Here is an 18,929-nt window from a genome sequence, read left to right as displayed (position 1 = left end):
AATGCCGCATTTGAATCTATATATATATATATATATATATATATATATATATATATATTATAGTATAATAGACTATAAGCCTAGTAGCCACTGTAGAGTGTCATAAGGGTGTAGCCTAGATCTAAAATTATAGTTCAATTTTAATTTTTAACTTTTCTATACCTAGTATAGAAATTTAGGTCTCTCTTTATGATTTTCTGCATTCTTCATTCTTCATTATAGATTTGTTCTTCTTCACAATGTTACAATCACAAGCTAAGTTCAACACTACGTTGAGGATTAATGAAGATTTGTAATTTAAATCTTCCTGAATTTTAAATTTATTATTTGTATTTTAAAATAGGATATTTGATTGTTTTTTTAATGAGCTAAGATGCTTAAAAAATTGTGATTTTGATATTTGAATACTTGAAATCTTGTACGGAGTATTATATATAATTTATTTTATTTTTAAAACTTAAAATCCGTCATCCAATCTTTCAAATCCACCATTATTGAATTTGATGGGTTTAGATTTGATCTGTACCCTTAATGGATGTGGATGCAAATGAAAATTTTCAAATTCACATTTAATGGAGTAGTAATAGATGTAAAATCACTCCAAATCCCCTCTGTGGTCACCCATATATATTAGTATTATTACATTTAAATGCATTATAAATAGTTGACAATATAATTCACGCATATATATATAAGACACCCCTGGCCTGTTGTTTGGGAGAAATGAAATGATAAACGTAGAGATGAGCATGCAGAAGCAAAGCACAATAATATATGTTGTTAGAGATGGTGGCAGCAGGACAATACAGTGTTCTTCTCCATGACGGATTGACAGTGTGGACACCTCATCATATTTCCCCGCAGAGTCTCATCAGTAGCAGTGTAGAACTGCAGCCGCGGGGGAGGTCCCAGGTTATGCAATTCACTACTACTGTCTCGAAGTATTTTGAAGCGTCCTTCCCATGACCGCCTTGAAACTACTTTATCCAACGTTGTCAACCCATTCTCAATTACATAACATTCATTCCTCCATCCCCCCTGTGACTCGTCCTTCTTCACACAACAAAATATGAGCCATAGTTGAGGATTATTATGCTTGTTGAAACTCAGCAGCTTCTTCAGAGTTTTTACTGCTTCGTCCTCATTCTCATCATTATGCCCTGATGAACGTCTCAGGAAATGAAGCCTGGAGAGGAGCATGCTCTCAACTCGACCCCAAAACAACCATGATTTGTTATCATCATCATTACCCCAGCTAGTAACTCTGTTTTTCCCAATGTACACAATGTTGGTTTGATCAAGAGCATAGATTTTGGTCTTCAATCTTTTAACCAATTCCATGTTGTCTCCTCCAATTATCCACACATGTTTTGTTTTAGAAATCTAACAATAATATAATGAATTGAATTGAATTGAATTGAATTGAATATAATGTTTGCAAATTAAAGGAAAAGCTAATTAAGGCCGACATACCAATTCTATTGTCTTGTCATCAATGCCCAGAAACAAATCTGTGAAGCTCCAGTGATGGCTTGTCCAATAGTATTCTTGCAGTAGTTCCATTGAAAGAGGGAAGGGTGCAAGTTTAGTACTGGGACTGGGGTTCTCTGTCATGAAACTTCTTGCCATGGCTGGCCACATCCATAACACATGGAATGCATTGTGATGAAGAATCTTGCCAACGCCATCTATTACAACCAGCTGGATACTCTCTCTTTTCAAACCAAACTTGTCTTTCATAAATTTAATGGTGGTTGGATGTATGCATCTGGGATCACTTGTTGAATAGAATGGCATTTTGGAACGTATTTCTTCAAACTTTTGCTGCATGGAATCATTCCATTGCTGCACAGATTGTTTAACAATGGGGAACCATATCAATTTGCACTCATCATTTCCGCCTTCCAATTCACAGATATCATTCCAGATTTTTGCAAGGCTATCAAATATTCTGTTGGAGATAATGTTGTCTGTGCCTGATGATGATAGCATCACCACCACATTCTTCTTCTTCAAACTTTCTAACTCAACCTGCATGTACACACAAATTCATATATATGTGCATTCAATTCATTTCTAAACAAATGTCAATAATAGTGGGAGTAAAATAAAGTTAATGACATATGACTATATGAGATCCTCCGAGTATACTGATTTTGACATGTTTAGTTCTAAACTTTCAAATTGTTATCCTCCGTGGTCCAAGTTAACCACTCATGGTCCCTCGACTTTCAAAATGTGACCAGTCGTGGTCCTCCTACTAGAAGGACAATTTGATTATTGTTGATGGTTAACTTGGACCACATATGGTAACAATTTGAAAGTCGAAGGACCACACGTGATTAATTTGAAAGTTTAGAACTAAATGTTGCAAAACCACGGTACTCGCCTCGGATGGATGGTATGTAATAGTTGAGAATTGAATTGAAGAGAATGACCCTTTGGTTGGTTGAGCAATCGACAATTGGTGCCAAATCATTATTATTGTTATTGTCTTTGGACTTGAACAACAATTTGAGAATCCTCATATTGTCAGCATGATCTTCCTCAAAAGCACACATCATTTCTCTGTACCGTTTCTCCTCAGCAATACACTGCTGTTTCTCTAAGCTTTTCTCTTCTGCATATTAATTATATTTAAACATTAATTAATTTTCACTGAAAACTATAATTTCAAGTGATGATTTAACATATATATATAGGTACCATGATTTTGAAGACACATGCGTAGAGCTCCAAGTTTCCTAGTCATGATACGCAGTTCACGTTCCTTAGATCTGAAATGAAATATATATCATATCATATCCATGCATGCATGATATGGCAGAAATTGAAATAAATAAATGTATCCGGCCTACGGCTCATAATCGTTTGCGAAGAGGGAATGGATGTAAGGTGCAGAGATAAGAATAGATCTGACGGTCCAGTAGCTAGCAATGACAGTAATGGTTGTTGCTATAGAAATTGTGGGTTCATAATCATAATCAGAGGAGGATTGCAGCATGAAGTCCTTAATCTTCATGATTCCTTTGATGACATCCAACATGGATTGGAATAGAGCATGGAGTACATCAAAGTGTGATTTGTGGTCTGCAAGATTAATCTCCCCCATTTGCCTCAGAAACTTCATCATCTTGGTTAGTTCTTTGTGGGGATTATTTGATTGAGCAACAACCCAATACTCCCCATAGTTTGTAACAATGGCTGCCAGTGCAAGTGTCAGCTTTGCTTCCCATTCGTAGTTTGATAGCATGTTGAACACGTCCACTGTCTTTTCATGAACATCCCTAGCTTCTGAACTCAGGTATGCTACCTGAAAACACCATATATAAATTATATATATATATATATATATATATATATATATATATATAGGGAGTAATTCACAAGCAATTCAAGCTAAGTACTTTTAGTTAACAATTGTACGTTATACATGTCATTTAATAGCATATACTGTAAAATGAAAATGATACTTTAATATTGCTATAATGAAACTAGTGTGTGTAAAAAATTAAATGAATTGAAGATGAAAAGCAAAGCAATATTGTTATGAAACTCGATCAAGTGTAATTAAAATAATACCTATGTCATGATCAAAGCTTCTACATGGACTATGGCCCACAATAAAATTTGTCTTTAGTTAAGATGGAGCACATTTTTCAATTTGTTATAAGGCCAAATCATACAAGATAAAAAGTGACTATAGTTCAAGTTTTACTTGGAACCCATCAAAAAAGTTAATCGTCCCGCACACTTGAGTGGAGTGTGTTGAGCATATAGTATATATAAACATAAATGTACAATCCAACTATCAGTTTAAATTTTTACTTGATGGATCGGAGCAGATCTAATTACCTTGGGTGAAAGTTTGTGTATTTCATGTTGCACCAGCTCATCCACAGTTTCTGCTTCATCTTCTGAAACCTAGATATATAGTGTTTAATTTGCACAGAATGAAGGAAGTATTACCATTACTATTACTAGCCAAACAACTAATTAAAGTAAAAGTTAGACCAAAAAAGAAAAAAAACCTACAAAATACCAACCTCTTCTGGTGAAGAATCATGATGAATGTCACAATCTTTTAAAATGTGGGTAATGATAGAGAGAATAGAGTGGACATTGATCTCTCTTCCATCTGGAAAATGTGTGATTTCAATTTGCTCAACAATTCCACTCTCGTCACCGATCATCCAACCCCAGCTTTGCATGGGAGCTTCTTCAATTGTCTCCATTAAATTATTATTACTAATTGATATTCTTAGATTGAGTGTTACATGAGTTATTTATACTCTAAAAAGAGTATCAATCAATTATATACTATATCAGGGTATGCCTTACAGCACACTCCAAAACATATATTGTTTTTTAAGTGGACGCATTATTATTATTATTATTGCATCTCTTTTAGCTTTTTATTCTTTAATTTGCAACTGTTGAAAACACATTTTTAATGAAGCAAGGAAAGAATATGGCAAAGCAAAAGCTAGTAACAACATGGGAGAGGAAAATGCATACAACCTTTGAAAACATATAATTAATGAAGCAAGAAAAGAATATATGTTGCATGCTTATCAGAATTAATGAAAATTGGGAGAAGAAGAATTAATGAAAATTGGACAACTCCAACCAAGTTGGCAAATTATGCTGTGGACCTGGGTCCAAAACTACGTGGTTTTTGTCTTTTTTTTTTTTTTTTTTTTTTTTTTTTTTTTTTTTTAGTAAACATATTGCTGAATATAGAGTTGTCTAAAAATGTGTGAATGTAGATTATAGAAATCGTGAATGTAGATTTATGATTGTGTGAATGTAGAGTTTCCCAGAGATGTATGAATGTGGAGGTTTCAAATTGTAAATATGGAGTATAGAAATCATGAATGTAGAGTTATGCATGTGTGAATCTGTAATAGAGTTAAGAAGTTCTAGCAACTTGTATCCCTGTAATGTGTGAATGTGAAATTCTCAAGTTGTGAATGTGGAGTATAGGACCTCTGAATATAGAGTTTTGAATGTGTGAATGCATAACAGTGGTAATATAGTTACTAAACATATAATCCTGTAATGTGTGAATGTGGAGTTTACAAATTGTGAATATAGAGTATAGTGTATGTGAATGTAGAGTATAGTGTATGTGAATGTAGACCTAAGTCCACCTTGCAAGGTGGACCTGGGTCCACGGCATAACAACCTAACCAAGTTAGTCTATAGTTGGCTTGGTAGTTACAATTACTTACAAGGTTCCAAGATCGACTCTACATGGGAGTTATCTATTAATTTTCTTGGTTTGAATCGATCAACTATGGCAAAAACTTGTGTGAGACCGTCTCACCATGAGACGGGTCGGGTCGGGTCGGATCAAGATGCAAATGTAACACTTATATGCACAAATGTCATACTTATATGCCCAAATGTAATACTAATCAGGAATAAAATTTTTGTTACTTATTAAGGTAAATGTAATACTTTTAAGGGGAAATACAATACTTTTACATTTTGATTTAAAAGTATTACATTTTTCTTCAAAAGTATTATATTTGCCCTTATAAGTNTTTTTTTTTTTTTTTTTTTTTTTTTTTAGTAAACATATTGCTGAATATAGAGTTGTCTAAAAATGTGTGAATGTAGATTATAGAAATCGTGAATGTAGATTTATGATTGTGTGAATGTAGAGTTTCCCAGAGATGTATGAATGTGGAGGTTTCAAATTGTAAATATGGAGTATAGAAATCATGAATGTAGAGTTATGCATGTGTGAATCTGTAATAGAGTTAAGAAGTTCTAGCAACTTGTATCCCTGTAATGTGTGAATGTGAAATTCTCAAGTTGTGAATGTGGAGTATAGGACCTCTGAATATAGAGTTTTGAATGTGTGAATGCATAACAGTGGTAATATAGTTACTAAACATATAATCCTGTAATGTGTGAATGTGGAGTTTACAAATTGTGAATATAGAGTATAGTGTATGTGAATGTAGAGTATAGTGTATGTGAATGTAGACCTAAGTCCACCTTGCAAGGTGGACCTGGGTCCACGGCATAACAACCTAACCAAGTTAGTCTATAGTTGGCTTGGTAGTTACAATTACTTACAAGGTTCCAAGATCGACTCTACATGGGAGTTATCTATTAATTTTCTTGGTTTGAATCGATCAACTATGGCAAAAACTTGTGTGAGACCGTCTCACGAATAAGGATCCGTGAGACGGTTTCACACAAGTGTGACCCATCAACTATAGGCATTCTAAGACCTCATTGTGTTTTTTTTTTCTCTAACTAGGGTCATAAACGAACTTCATCCATATAGCACATCTTCCAATAAGAGTTTTCGGCTTTCCTGTAAATCAGAGGAATTAATGAAAAATGTGTACTATATACGAGCTACTCTTTTTTTTTTTTTCCCCCTTTTTTTTTTAGCCATTTTATTTTGTGGAAATTAAACCTATTCTACCTTCGATTTTATTTACTAATTATCTATTAATTATTTGTGTTAGTGTAATTATATTTTTATGCAATTAATTAGTTGATTCATATATTTTTAATCATGTTAGGAATAATTATATTATTAATATATCTTGATGATGCATATATTAAATATTAGGATTGTAGCTAGGTTTGACAAGTGTTTATTTGTGCTTTTTTTTTAGAGTAAATATTTAATGCACCGCCGATGTATATATGCTATACAACGGCGGTGAATAAAAAGATGCCACCCCATTAAAAAATATTCAATATTAAGTAGACCCTTTTTTGCAAAATATAATACTTCCTATATTAAACATTACTTAATTTAATCACAAGTAATTAATGTTATTATAACTCTTTTTGGTTAATTACTAAAATCTATCAAAACTGCTAAACAATTTCACCCCTCCCTTGAGCCACTCCTGTGAACATGATCTCCACTATGGCTATTCTCCCAATAACTCTGTTCATATCAGAAGGTAAAATCCATGTACACACATGAGAAAAGAATTAGTCTTCTACGAAGCTGACCAAAATGGTAGCAAAGTAGATATGGAATACAGAGTGTGGAGAATCCAATCCACATCCCCTCCCAGCCGAACCACACTCCTTCCTCTTCATCATCACACTCCTCATGTTGTGAGGTTGGTGGTGACAAATCCTTCCGCGGACAAGGCATTTGAATTTGGAATTCGCGTAGTCCACTGTTATTGGCATAAGAAACCAAATCCATCACTAATCATATATGTTCATTTGGCTGCTTGTTGGGATCTTGTCACTAAGGTGGTTATTGCTTAAATATATTTACTATAGTGATCTGCAACAGCTTCAATTCATGAATGATTCTAGTATGAAATTGGATAAGTTGTTGTACATGCGACATGTCTAGGCTCTCCATGTACTCAAGATTCTCAAAACTACTTGAGGGTATTTGTCTTGACAAGTGTTGTGAGTTCAACATTTCTGTGCCTTTGGGTTTGCCTAAAGAAGTTGGAATAATTTCTACCCGAGTTGATTGTCAAAACAAGTCCAATAATGAATAGAAGTTGATGCTCTTTGGTGAGAGAGCTTGCTTTGATCTTTTCTAGTTCACCATCCACTACAAGTAGCGTATGGCAGAACTAAGCACGTAGTTGAGCAATAATAAATTTGAAGGGTGAAAAATGAAATTAACCTTTCTGTCAGTCCGCCGGCTTTACTCATGCCTGCAAGATTTTGTAGTTCTGCAGGATGCTTCTTGTTAAGCTGTTGACTGATAGGTCAAGGATTTGGAGACGACTGAGGTTACATTGGAAATTGATAAGTGCAAAAGATGCCCAATCATAAGGTTATTCTTGGATCGTTTAGTGCATAATTCATGGCTTTTAGGAGTAATTTGTTCCTAAGTTGCATTAGAATACTCTATGTTGTCATCGGATCCCATTCCACACGTTGCCGATTGTTTTGTAGGTAAAAAGAAGTGTTTAAAGATAGGAAATGGCGATATTTCGGAGAAGAATTCACAAGCCAAAGTTGGAGGACGAAATAGGCCTTGGACGCGCGTCCAGGCTAGCGTCCAAATATTCACCCTCTGAATATTTGAAAACAGAACAGAGGCCGGCCTTGGACGCACCCATGGACGCGCGTCCAGGCCGGCGTCAAAAATTTCGCTCTCTGAAGTTTCCACAGCAGAACAAAAGCTTGCCTTGGACGCGCCCATGGACTCGCGTCCAAGGTGGTGTCCAAAAATCATCCCTCTGAAGTTTTGAAGACAAAGCAGAAGGACGCCTTGGACGCGCCACTGGACGCGCGTCCAGCTAGGCGTCCATCGCGGAATTATTAGCGGTTATTCACTTTTAAAAAGGGATGAAGGGATCATTTGAAGGGAACATTTTTTGGAGTTTGGAAGAACACTTGGCTCCATCCTTTCTCTCTCTAGGTTTTAGCTCTCAAATTCTCTCCATTCCATAGCTCAATTGCACTCCAAAATCATGTTCCGTAGCTATATTTAGAAAGGAATTCACATTTCAAGATTGTATTGAACAAAGTACTCAAGGATTCTACTCCACTTTCAAGCTAAGTTTCATTTTCTATTCTTGCATTTCAATTCCTAATTGTTGATTTAATTCTATTGCTTTGTTAATTCAATTGCTTTTTGATTTCAAATTTCACTATGAGTAGTTAGATCTTTTGAGGATTTGAATCAATTAGTCTTGCACGATCTTCCTTGAGTTCTAATTTCTTAAATCTAGGATTGGATAATGCTTGTTTGATGATTGATTGTGGATTGGGATGCTTGTCTTGACTCTATGCAACTAGGATCCGGTTGTGATAGAGGTTTAGGATAGGAATACTCACTTACGAGAGTAGGGAGTATACCTAGCCCTCACCATCACATTTCCTTCTCACCTTTGAGAAAAGGGAGATTGGAAGGCAAGAGGCACACCAAGTGTTTGACGAATTGCCTCTTCTAGCCTAGCTCTTATGAGAATAAAGCTAAGGCATGGTAGAGAGGCCACCGTCCACGAGAGTGGCGTTGGCATTAGTGAGCTTGCCTCAATCTTGTCCAATAAGCATTGGTAAGTCCTAGCACCATCGGAAATCGAGGGTAAACATGCATGATGAGTTGGTTCGAATCCTTTTCTCCTTAATTGTTTACTATTCTTTTGCATTTGCTTGTTTCGTTCTTAGCATGATTCACTACTACATACTCTTAGGACTAGCTTTCAAACACTTTTAGCCCTTGTGCTTAATCCGCTTGCTTGCCAATTCCCTTACGCCTTCCTAGAGGACGACACTCTTCACACACCACTATACACCACATCCATAACATCCATCACACATGTTGAAAAACCGTTTTTCAGAAATCTTGTGGGGCGGCGAGCCAACGAGATGATTATTTCTTAAACGACTCAAACGCTAGAGGGTAGAAATTTGAGTGATGAACTTTGGAAGTTCTCCATTTATCGTGTTGTCATGAAAATCAAGGTGTTCAAGATGGAAGATGTGAATTAGATTGCTAGGTTCTGAGAAAAGCTATTTTCCTCCAAGGAAAGGAGGTAGTCTGGTTTGAGTAGGCAAAGATGCCAGTGGGACTTCACCAGATAATTCATTTTCGGACAAGTCTAGGCACACTACTAGTCTACTAGTATAGAAATGGGTTTTGTCTAAGATCTAGAAATGTTTTGTCAAAGAATATGCTTTGATTTCTTGCAGAAAAGTAGGTTGGCAATGGAGGTTTTGATAAATTTTGCTCTGTAGTAATTAATGAAAAAAGAGTTATAAATGCATTAAATAATTAGTTGTATTTAAATTAATTAATATTTAATATAATAATTTAGGAAGTATTATATTTTGCATCAAAGGGTCTACTTAATATTGAATTTTTTTATTAATGAGGTGGCGTCATTTTATTTACCGCCGTTATATAGTATCTATACACCAGCAGTGCATCAAATATATTTCTTTCTTTTATATATATTTTGGTGCATGAATAAATCAACTATGTGCTTTAAATGTAAATATTATGTTTAAAAGGATTCTCATATGCTCCATTTGTTCAATGAGGTACAATATAATTTCTCTTGTTTAAGTAAGAAAGATCGATTTTGCATGTGGTTTGGAGCTCAATTTGATGTTCTAAAGTGATCTTGACACAAAGGCGTGTTCAGGGAGGCAATGAGAGGTCAATAAAGTAAATAATAGCAACTTGAAAGTATCATAACATGACCCAAAAACCTAAAGGAATAAAGAAAATAAAGAAATATGCATTTTCGGGTGAAGATGAACGCTCACGCTCATGCTCGCACCATGCAGGCCCGTCCCTGGGCAAGGGCAGGCTGGGCCCTTGCCCAGGGCCCATCTCTAGGTAGGGGCCCATAGGATATATTGTATGTATATATATGTTATATATTATATTAAAAAAAATAAAAAATTGCTTTTATTGTTATCTGATGAACGCGAGAGAGCGAGAAGGTTACTGCCGACTGCCCATGCCGATCAGGAGTCCAAGAGTCCAAGCGTTGCCGTTTCACCTTCGCCATAGTAATCATCTAACCTTCTTAACGTCTTTCTCAACGGTAAAAATAAAAAATGGAGTCGATAAAAGCTCAGGAACAAAATGCAAATCCACCATTCACCATCCACACTCACAGGCCGCCCTGTCTACAGACTACAAATCCACCATAGCAAGTAAGCAGTAGCAACCACCAGGTCTTCACTCTTCAGCCCTTCACCTAAGCCTAATCACTTTCACCAGGTTATAAATTTTTCCTTTGCTAGTATTCTATAATTCTATTAATTGTGTTTGTGTACTACTGCAATTAGGGTGCAATTTTGATTTAATTTGTGATTTAATTTGTGAATTCTAATTAGAAATTGTGATAATTGTGTTTGTGTACTACTGCAACTAGGGTTTAGGGTACTGGCGTACTGCTATACTAGGAATTAGGTATGTGATAATTTGTGTACTGCTAGGAATTGTGTGCTGCGAATTAGGAATTAGGAATTGTGTATTGCAAATTAGAAATTGTATACTATTAGGAATTGTGTACTGCAAATTAGAAATTGTATACTATTAGTATTGTGTACTTAAGGAATTAGGAATTGTGTACTGCAAATTAGAAATTGTAATTAGAAATTATATACTATAAGGAATTAGGAATGCTGCAATGAAATTGTATATGAAGATTGATTTTATTTTGTAATGTGTTTATTCATTTATTTATGCAAGGATTGAAGGCGCATGTTTACCTGTTAGGCAAAATAAAGATTGTTGATTAACTGATTAACAAGTGAACGCTTCACTAGTGCTTTTTTTTTTTTTTTTTTTTTTGGGTTAAGATCAATTATAATTTTTATACAATGTTGCCTTAAAACATTTATCTGGAAGTGAAAAAAAAAAAAGAAAACAAAGAAAACAAATTGAGCAGTTAATAGACTCACAAAGATGAGCTATGAATAAATTTATTAAAGTAATAGGATCCTCTAATGAAAATTTAGAGAGACCAAACGTAGATAATCTTGAACAATGGAATGAAAATTTGAGTAATCAATATCATATTGGTGAGGATATTGGTAATTTGAGTGGACGGGATAATGTAATAAATAATACTCCTTTGGGTGAGCATGATAATTTATCAAATGAGTATAATGTTGAAAATATATTGGTTGATGAACAAACTACTCCTTGTTTTGATATTTGTGACCCTAGAAATTGGTCTAATCTTGATAATAAATCAAAAGATATTTTGTTTGAAATGGGGCCTATAAGAGATTTAAATATTGTGTTTCCTTTAGATAATAATTCTAGGCATTTTTCATATGCTTATTATACTAGAAAGTTGAGTAATGGAGAAACTAGTGATCGAATATGGTTAGTTTACTCAAAACATGTGGATAAAGTATAGTGTTTTTGTTGTAAGTTGTTCAAATCTAATAACAATACAAGTGCTTTAGCAAATGATGGATTTAGAGATTGGAAACATCTTAGTGCGAGACTCGAAGAACATGAGAAATATTGAACATATGACTAATATGACAAATTGGAATGAACTAAAAATAAGATTAAATAATAATCAAACTATTGATAAAGATTTACAATATGAAATTTCAAAAGAAAAAGAACTTTGGAGACACGTTTTACTACGCATAATTCTGTTGTAAAATGTCTTGCAAAACATAATTTGACTTTTTGAGGATCTAATTCAAAAATTTACTATGATAATAATGGTAATTTTTTGGGATTGATTGAGATGATTGCAGAATTTGATTTGATAATGCAAGATCATATTAGGACGTATTCAAAACCATAAAATTCATCATCATTATCTTGGTCCCAAAATTCAAAATGAGTTAATTTCTATTTTGGCCCAAAGTGTTAAAAGTTCTATTATAAATATTATTAAAGAGACTAAATATTTTTCTATAATTCTTGATTGTACCCCAAATGTGAGTAATCAAGAACAAATGAGTTTAGTAATAAGATGTGTTAATGTGTCTAGTAATAAAATAAAAATTGAAGAATACTTTTTAGAGTTTTTAAAAGTGGACAATACATCTGGTTTAGGACTTTTTAATGAATTGTTAGATGCAATTAAAGCTCTAGGTCTTAAAATTGAAGATGTGAGAGGTCAAGGTTATGATAATGGTTCCAATATGAAAGGAAAGCACCAAGGTGTTCAAAAAAGATTACTAGAAATAAATCCGAGAGCATTGTATATGTCATGTGCTTGTCATAGTCTTAATCTTACTGTTAGTGATATGGCACATTCTTGTATTAAAGCAGTTTCATTTTTTGGAGTTATGCAACGCATATATGCTTTATTTTCAAGTTCTCCTAAAAGATGGAAGGTTTTACTTGATAATGTTTCAAACTTAACTGTAAAATCTTTAACAATACACGTTGGGAGAGCCGAATAAAAAGTGTCAAAGCTATTTGTTTTCAAACTCCTCAAATAAGGTTAGCTTTATTTGTTAGAATTGTCTAAATCTTGTGATGATGCCAAATCAAAGAGTGAAGCGGATAGCTTGGTTAGTGCACTTGAGAGTTTTGAATTTTTACTTGGAATTGTTATTTGGTATGAAATTTTATTTGCTATTAACATGGTAAGTAAAAAGTTGCAATCAAAATCTATGTGCATTGAAACTACTAAAAATCAAATTAAAGGTGTAATAGAATTTTTTTGAGAAGTATAGAAATGAAGGGTTTGTTTCTAGTATAAATATTGCCAAAAGTATTGCATGTGAGATGAACATAGATCCTACATTTCCAATTAAACGTCGTATTATTAGGAAAAAACAATTTGATGAAAGTGATCATGAAGAGGAAATGCAATCACTTGAAGAATCCTTTAGAGTTAATTATTTTTTAGTTGTTGTGGATATGACAATTGGTTCATTGAATACTAGATTTGAGCAATTGAAGACATTTGAAAATATTTTTGGATTCTTATATGATTCAAAAAAATTGAAGTCATTAGATAATAATGAATTAATAGAATGCTGTAATAATTTTGCAATTACTTTTTCTCATAACAATGTGTCGGATGTAGATTTAAATGATCTATTTTCTGAATTGAAAGTGTTACAAATGACTTTGCCAAACAAGTTGATGCCAGCAATCGAGATTCTTGAGTTTGTCAAAGTTGCAGATTGCTACCCAACGGTTTCTGTTGCTTATCGGATTCTATTGACTATACTTGTGACTGTAGCATCTGCAGAGAGGAGTTTCTCAAAATTAAAATTGTTGAAAACATACCTAAGATCTTCAATGCCACAAGAAAGATTAAATGGATTGTCAAAATTGTGTGATATCTTAGACAATATTAATCTTGAGGAAGTCATTGATGACTTTGCATCTAGTAAAGCACATAGAAGTTTTCTGTCATTATTAGTTTTGTATTAGTATTATATTTGTAAAATGTCACAAATTTTTAAATTTTATTTCAATTTAGTTGACATTAGTATTTTTGTACTAGTATATAATATTTAAAATTTAATAATAAAAATTTATGTTAACTTCGAAATGCGGTATGGGGCCCTTTTTTTTTACACTTGCCTCGAGCCTATAAAACTATAGGAATGGCCCTGGCACCATGATAGTGTCAACGTGAAAACATTCTACTATGCTTTTCTCTTTGAGGCGAAGTCTAGATATTTTAAGTATATTTCAAAATAGAAATGTCTAAATCAAGTGATTCAAACGTCATTGAAAAAGTAATTGAAAAAAATACAACTTCCATGAAGACAACAAAGTCCATTTCAAATGTCTAGAGTGATGATCACGACATAAAGACCACCATCGAGAGTAAAGACATACCTCATTTTAGAATATCAGTTATCCATATCACCGGCATAATAATAATTTCCGCGACCCTTTCTGGGAGAAAAAGGTCGGCTGAAGTTAATTAAAAATTTTCTAAAAGGTCGGCGTCCTCCTTACTTCCGCAGATTTGAAAACACTGCTCTCCACGCCTCCTCAGATCTCATCTCCTATCCTCTCATCTGCTTCGTTTACTGCCCTAATGCTCTACCATCATCTTTCGTTATGCTCGGATTTAGATTTGAAAACATATCACGAAAAAAGCTTAGCTCTCATCTCCTCTTCACACTGAAAAACAATCTGTGGATCTTGAATGCAATAATTATCTAATTAGTTCCTACTCAATTTTAATTGAATTAATTACTTATCTGAATTATGTTCTATGTCAAACATAGAGTCAGACTGTGAAAATAATAAAAAATAAACTAATACTCCGTAAAAGATAAGTAAAGAAGGGAACTAAGGACACAACAAATTGTTAATGCAATTCGGAGAAACATTATAACATTATAACCCCAAATATATATAATTACCAAACTCTAATAACACTCCACCTCCAAAATTTCATTCTAAATTATGATTCAACTATAAACATTGATGATAATCATGCTATAAGTGTTCTTATTGTTTAATGTTTTATTAATTGCTCTTATTGTAATAATATTTAATGAAATGTCGCAACTTAATTATGTGAGTTGATTGTTAATTATTTATGATATTATATAGGATAACACATAATAATAAAATTGAATTTATTTATAAACAAATNATATAGGATAACACATAATAATAAAATTGAATTTATTTATAAACAAATTAACGAGCATGCTAAAGTCGTGACTTGTTTTATTTTATATTTTAATACTATTATGTTTGCATTGTGGTTATATACATGTAACTATGTTTGCATTGTGGTTATATACATGTAATTATGTATTAGTTTTGTATTAGATATATTTCTTAAATTATTTATATATATATTTATTAAAGTTTTTAAAAAATTTTAACATGTAGGCTTTAAATAAGCTCAAAGTAAGACTTACTTTGAAACCTTTTTAATGTTCTAAATACTAAACAGTCTTTTAAAAAGGCTTTAGGACAGGTCAGACTAATTGTAGGCTCAGACTTGAGCCTAACAAAAAGCCTACATACAGGCTCAGACCCAAGCCTGGGCTTTAGATTTTCGTAACAGGCATGCCTAATTTTCTGGCAAATTATACTGTGCACCACGGTGCACATAGCAATGTGCACCACGTACGTAAACGACGTTGTTTTGAACATTGTAAACTAACCGTCCGTTTTTTGGAAATCACGTTTCCCCGTTTGGCCGGTGTCTGTATTTATGTTAATATTCTGTGTATTCTAGGCAATCATTCTGTGTATTCTAGGCAACCGTTCTATGTATTCTAGGCAACCGTTCTCTGTATTCATGTTAGTAACACATGTTGTGATGTGTTTGTGCATTCGAATGTTTAGGAGGATGAATTCTGTGTATTTTGTGTCAATATTCTGTGTATTCATGTTATTAACACAGGTTCTGATGTGTTTGTGCATTTTAATGTTAGGATGATGAATTCTGTGTATTTTGTGTCAATATTCTATGTATTATGGGCAAAATTTCTGTGCATTCTAGGCAAACGTTCTGTGTATTCTAGATAATGATTATGTGTATTATAGATAATGATTCCCTAGAGTCATTCGCGTCCGCGTCCGAGTCCACTAACATCTGTGTATTTTGTGTCAATATTCTGTGTATTCTGGACAAACATTATGTGTATTCTAGGCAAACATTCTGTGTATTCTAGATAATGATTATGTGTATTATAGATAATGAATTTCCTGGAGTCATTCGCGTCCGAGTCCACTAACATCGAAACGATGTCGTTTATGTTCGTGGTGCACATTGCTATGTGCACCGTGGTGCAGGGTATAACGATTGTAATTTTCTAAAGCTCGGCTCGGCTCAGCCTTAATTATGTTTTATTAATTGTTTTTACTGTAATAATATTTAATAAAATGTCGCAACTTAATTATGTGAGTTGATTGTTAATTATTTATGATATTATATAGGATAACACATAATAATAAAATTGAATTTATTTATAAACAAATTAACGAGCATGCTAAAGTCGTGACTTGTTTTATTTTATATTTTAATACTATTATGTTTGCATTGTGGTTATATACATGTAATTATGTATTAGTTTTGTATTAGGTATATTTCTTAAAATATTTATATATATATATTTATTAAAGTTTTTAAAATTTTTTAGCATATTATGTATTAGTTTTGTATTAGGTATATTTATTAAATTATTTATATATATATATTTATTAAAGTTTTTAAAATTTTTTAACATGTAGGCTTTAAATAGGCTCAAAGTAAGACTTACTTTGAAGCCTTTTTAATGTTCTAAATACTAAACAGTCTTTTAAAAAGGCTTTAGGACATGTCAGACTAATTGTAGGCTCAGGCTTGAGCCTAACAGAAAGCCAACATACTGGCTCAGACCCAAGCCTGAGCTTTAGATTTTCGTAACAAGCCCATGCCTAATTTTCTAAAGCTCGACTCAGTTCAGCCTATTTTCACCCCTAAGTGTAGTCAACTACAACAAATTTGCTCTCTTTATGGTCTTAAATGGTATTAGATTGATTTTTTCATACGAGAGGGAGTTTGAACTCTGACAAGAGTGTACGACCACTCACACCTAGAGTCGTCAAAACGGACTTAGCCCGCCGGGCCGGGCCGCCCCGCCCCCTACCTAGGTAGGGGGTGGGTTTTGAAAACATAGGCCAGCTAGCTAAATGGCGGGCTCTTTTGGCCCGCCCTGCTTAGGCCCGCGGGTTGGTGGGGCGGGCCTGGCGGGCCACGGGCTAAGCCCGCCTATTTATTATTTTTTTTATAATATATATATATATATAATATAATTTTAGAGAATTAGGTAGTGTAAAATAGAAAGTAACCCTAGACTCTCGTCTCCGCCCCCTCGTCACTCTCGTCTCTAATTCGCCAAATCGCCAATCTTCATCTCTGGACTGTGATTCGCCCACCGCCACCGAGCACTGGCCTCCGCCCACAGCAGCCAGCAGCGCTGCCGCCCGCAGTCGCAGCAACAGCCAGCGGCGCCGCCGCCCACAGCCCACTCCGCCCTCTCTCTCTGGTTGCCGACTTGCCGTTTCCCACAGCCCACTCCGCCAGTCCGCCCTCTGCTCTCCAAGTCTCCGGTTGCCGTCCACAGCCCGCAGGTATATACGTAATATGCCTACTGTATTTATATATATTTATTATTTATAAATATTTGTGTTATTGTATACTATATTTATATATATGTATTTATGTATATGTATTTATATATTAATGTATTGGATGTCCATATTATTGTGAATTGTGATATATTAATAGCAAACAGAGTTTTATACTCCGTATGTAAATTCTAGTATGTTTATGTAATATTATGGAATAATTTGTAATATAATTGATTAATTTATGAATATGTTCATTATTGGCTTATTGCTCAATGCTCATTATAATATATTTTTGACAAGAAAAGCTACTGTACCACTTACCAGTACCATAATATAATTTATATGCTATAGGTATTGTTTACTGTATTTTTTACTGTATTATTATATATATTGTATACTCAAAAGGTGTAAATTGATTTATTATTTGCAGTGAAAAACTAAAAATTAGATGGAACCAAATCAAGGTGATGCTACTGCTGCAAATACGGTGGTTGTGTATGTTCAATAAAGGAGATGAAGGAGATGATATGAATGAAGATGAATTGAATGATGGAATGTCAACTGTCAAGTTGTGTATGATCAATTATGAATTTATGATGACTTATGTTTAGGTTATTTTAATTATGTTTTATGTGAGTTATGTACTTATGGACTTATAGACTTATGTGTTATTGTTATGCACTTATGGTTTTATGGACTTGTGTGTCTTATATTGTTATGTATTATGTGACTTATCTTATCTATATGTTATTTTAATTATATTTGTGTTCTCATAAACTACAAAATGACAAGTGATAAAATTTAAGGAATAAACTAACAATTCTTTAAAAAAATAAAATAAAATCAGGCGGGGGCCTGCCTAGCCCGCGGGCCTAGGGTGGGGTGGACCGGGCCTGGGAAACTCTGGCCCGCCCTGCTTAGGCCCGTGGCCCGCCCCACCCCGCCAGCCCGTATTGACAGCTCTACTCACAACAACCAAGTCATCTTTAATTGAAGTAAAATGTTCCTATTTGGCATCGCAACAATGAAGTTCTCAAAAGTTGTTAATTGTTGTTTGATCGAAAATATTTGTCTCAATTTTGTATTAAATGGTAATTGTTTAGAAGTTAAACAGTACAGTAGCACTAATCCACATAGTTTGAATTAGGGGTGGGCGATAAACCGAACCGAAATAAACTAGTAATACAAAACCGAACGGTTCGGGATTCTTGTAAACCGAACGGTTCGGTTTTTAACTAAACCGAACCGAACGGTTTAGTAAAAACCGAACCGAATTGAACTTTGTTAGGTTTTAATAATAATAATAAATATAAATATATATTGTATATAATACATATATATTAAATTATATATATATATATATATATATATATATATATATATATATATATATATATATATATATATATATATATATATA

At 33.7% G+C, this 18,929-nt stretch overlaps 2 protein-coding genes across 2 annotated transcripts; one reads left to right on the top strand and one right to left on the bottom strand.

The window, feature by feature from the left end:
- Window positions 1-584: 584 nt before the first annotated feature.
- On the bottom strand, window positions 585-4,235 carry LOC116023418 (protein SIEVE ELEMENT OCCLUSION B-like). Its single transcript, XM_031264419.1, has 7 exons — window positions 4,047-4,235; window positions 3,856-3,924; window positions 2,859-3,313; window positions 2,707-2,777; window positions 2,439-2,620; window positions 1,474-2,031; window positions 585-1,383 (listed from the first exon to the last, which is right to left on the bottom strand). Exons 1-7 carry the CDS (start codon window positions 4,233-4,235, stop codon window positions 781-783), a joined length of 2,127 nt encoding a protein of 708 aa, XP_031120279.1. The 3' UTR covers window positions 585-780.
- A 7,555-nt stretch (window positions 4,236-11,790) lies between these two features.
- LOC116023417 lies at window positions 11,791-18,227 on the top strand. The gene is made up of 4 exons (XM_031264418.1): window positions 11,791-11,815; window positions 12,509-12,792; window positions 17,220-17,509; window positions 17,940-18,227. The coding sequence occupies exons 1-4, from the start codon at window positions 11,791-11,793 to the stop codon at window positions 18,118-18,120; spliced, it is 780 nt and encodes a 259-aa protein (XP_031120278.1). The 3' UTR covers window positions 18,121-18,227.
- The last annotated feature ends 702 nt before the right edge of the window (window positions 18,228-18,929 follow it).

The sequence above is a fragment of the Ipomoea triloba genome, chromosome 6 (genome assembly GCF_003576645.1).
Source record: "Ipomoea triloba cultivar NCNSP0323 chromosome 6, ASM357664v1".
Classification (NCBI taxonomy): Eukaryota; Viridiplantae; Streptophyta; class Magnoliopsida; order Solanales; family Convolvulaceae; genus Ipomoea; species Ipomoea triloba.
Note: the sequence above shows the minus strand (reverse complement) of the source record. Positions and strands in the feature narration are given on the sequence as shown.

Excerpts from the sequence above, each read along its gene's own strand:
- LOC116023418 (XM_031264419.1), bottom strand. The coding sequence starts at position 4,235 with ATGGAGACAATTGAAGAAGCTCCCATGCAAAGCTGGGGTTGGATGATC. Across the intron at positions 2,621-2,706 it reads CATGTGTCTTCAAAATCATG|AAGAGAAAAGCTTAGAGAAA; the intron begins GTACCTATATAT and ends ATTAATATGCAG. Across the intron at positions 2,032-2,438 it reads ATTGCTCAACCAACCAAAGG|GTTGAGTTAGAAAGTTTGAA; the intron begins GTCATTCTCTTC and ends GTGTACATGCAG.
- LOC116023417 (XM_031264418.1), top strand. The coding sequence starts at position 11,791 with ATGGAGAAACTAGTGATCGAATATG. Across the intron at positions 12,793-17,219 it reads GTTCTCCTAAAAGATGGAAG|AAAGTAACCCTAGACTCTCG; the intron begins GTTTTACTTGAT and ends AGTGTAAAATAG. Across the intron at positions 17,510-17,939 it reads TTGCCGTCCACAGCCCGCAG|TGAAAAACTAAAAATTAGAT; the intron begins GTATATACGTAA and ends TATTATTTGCAG.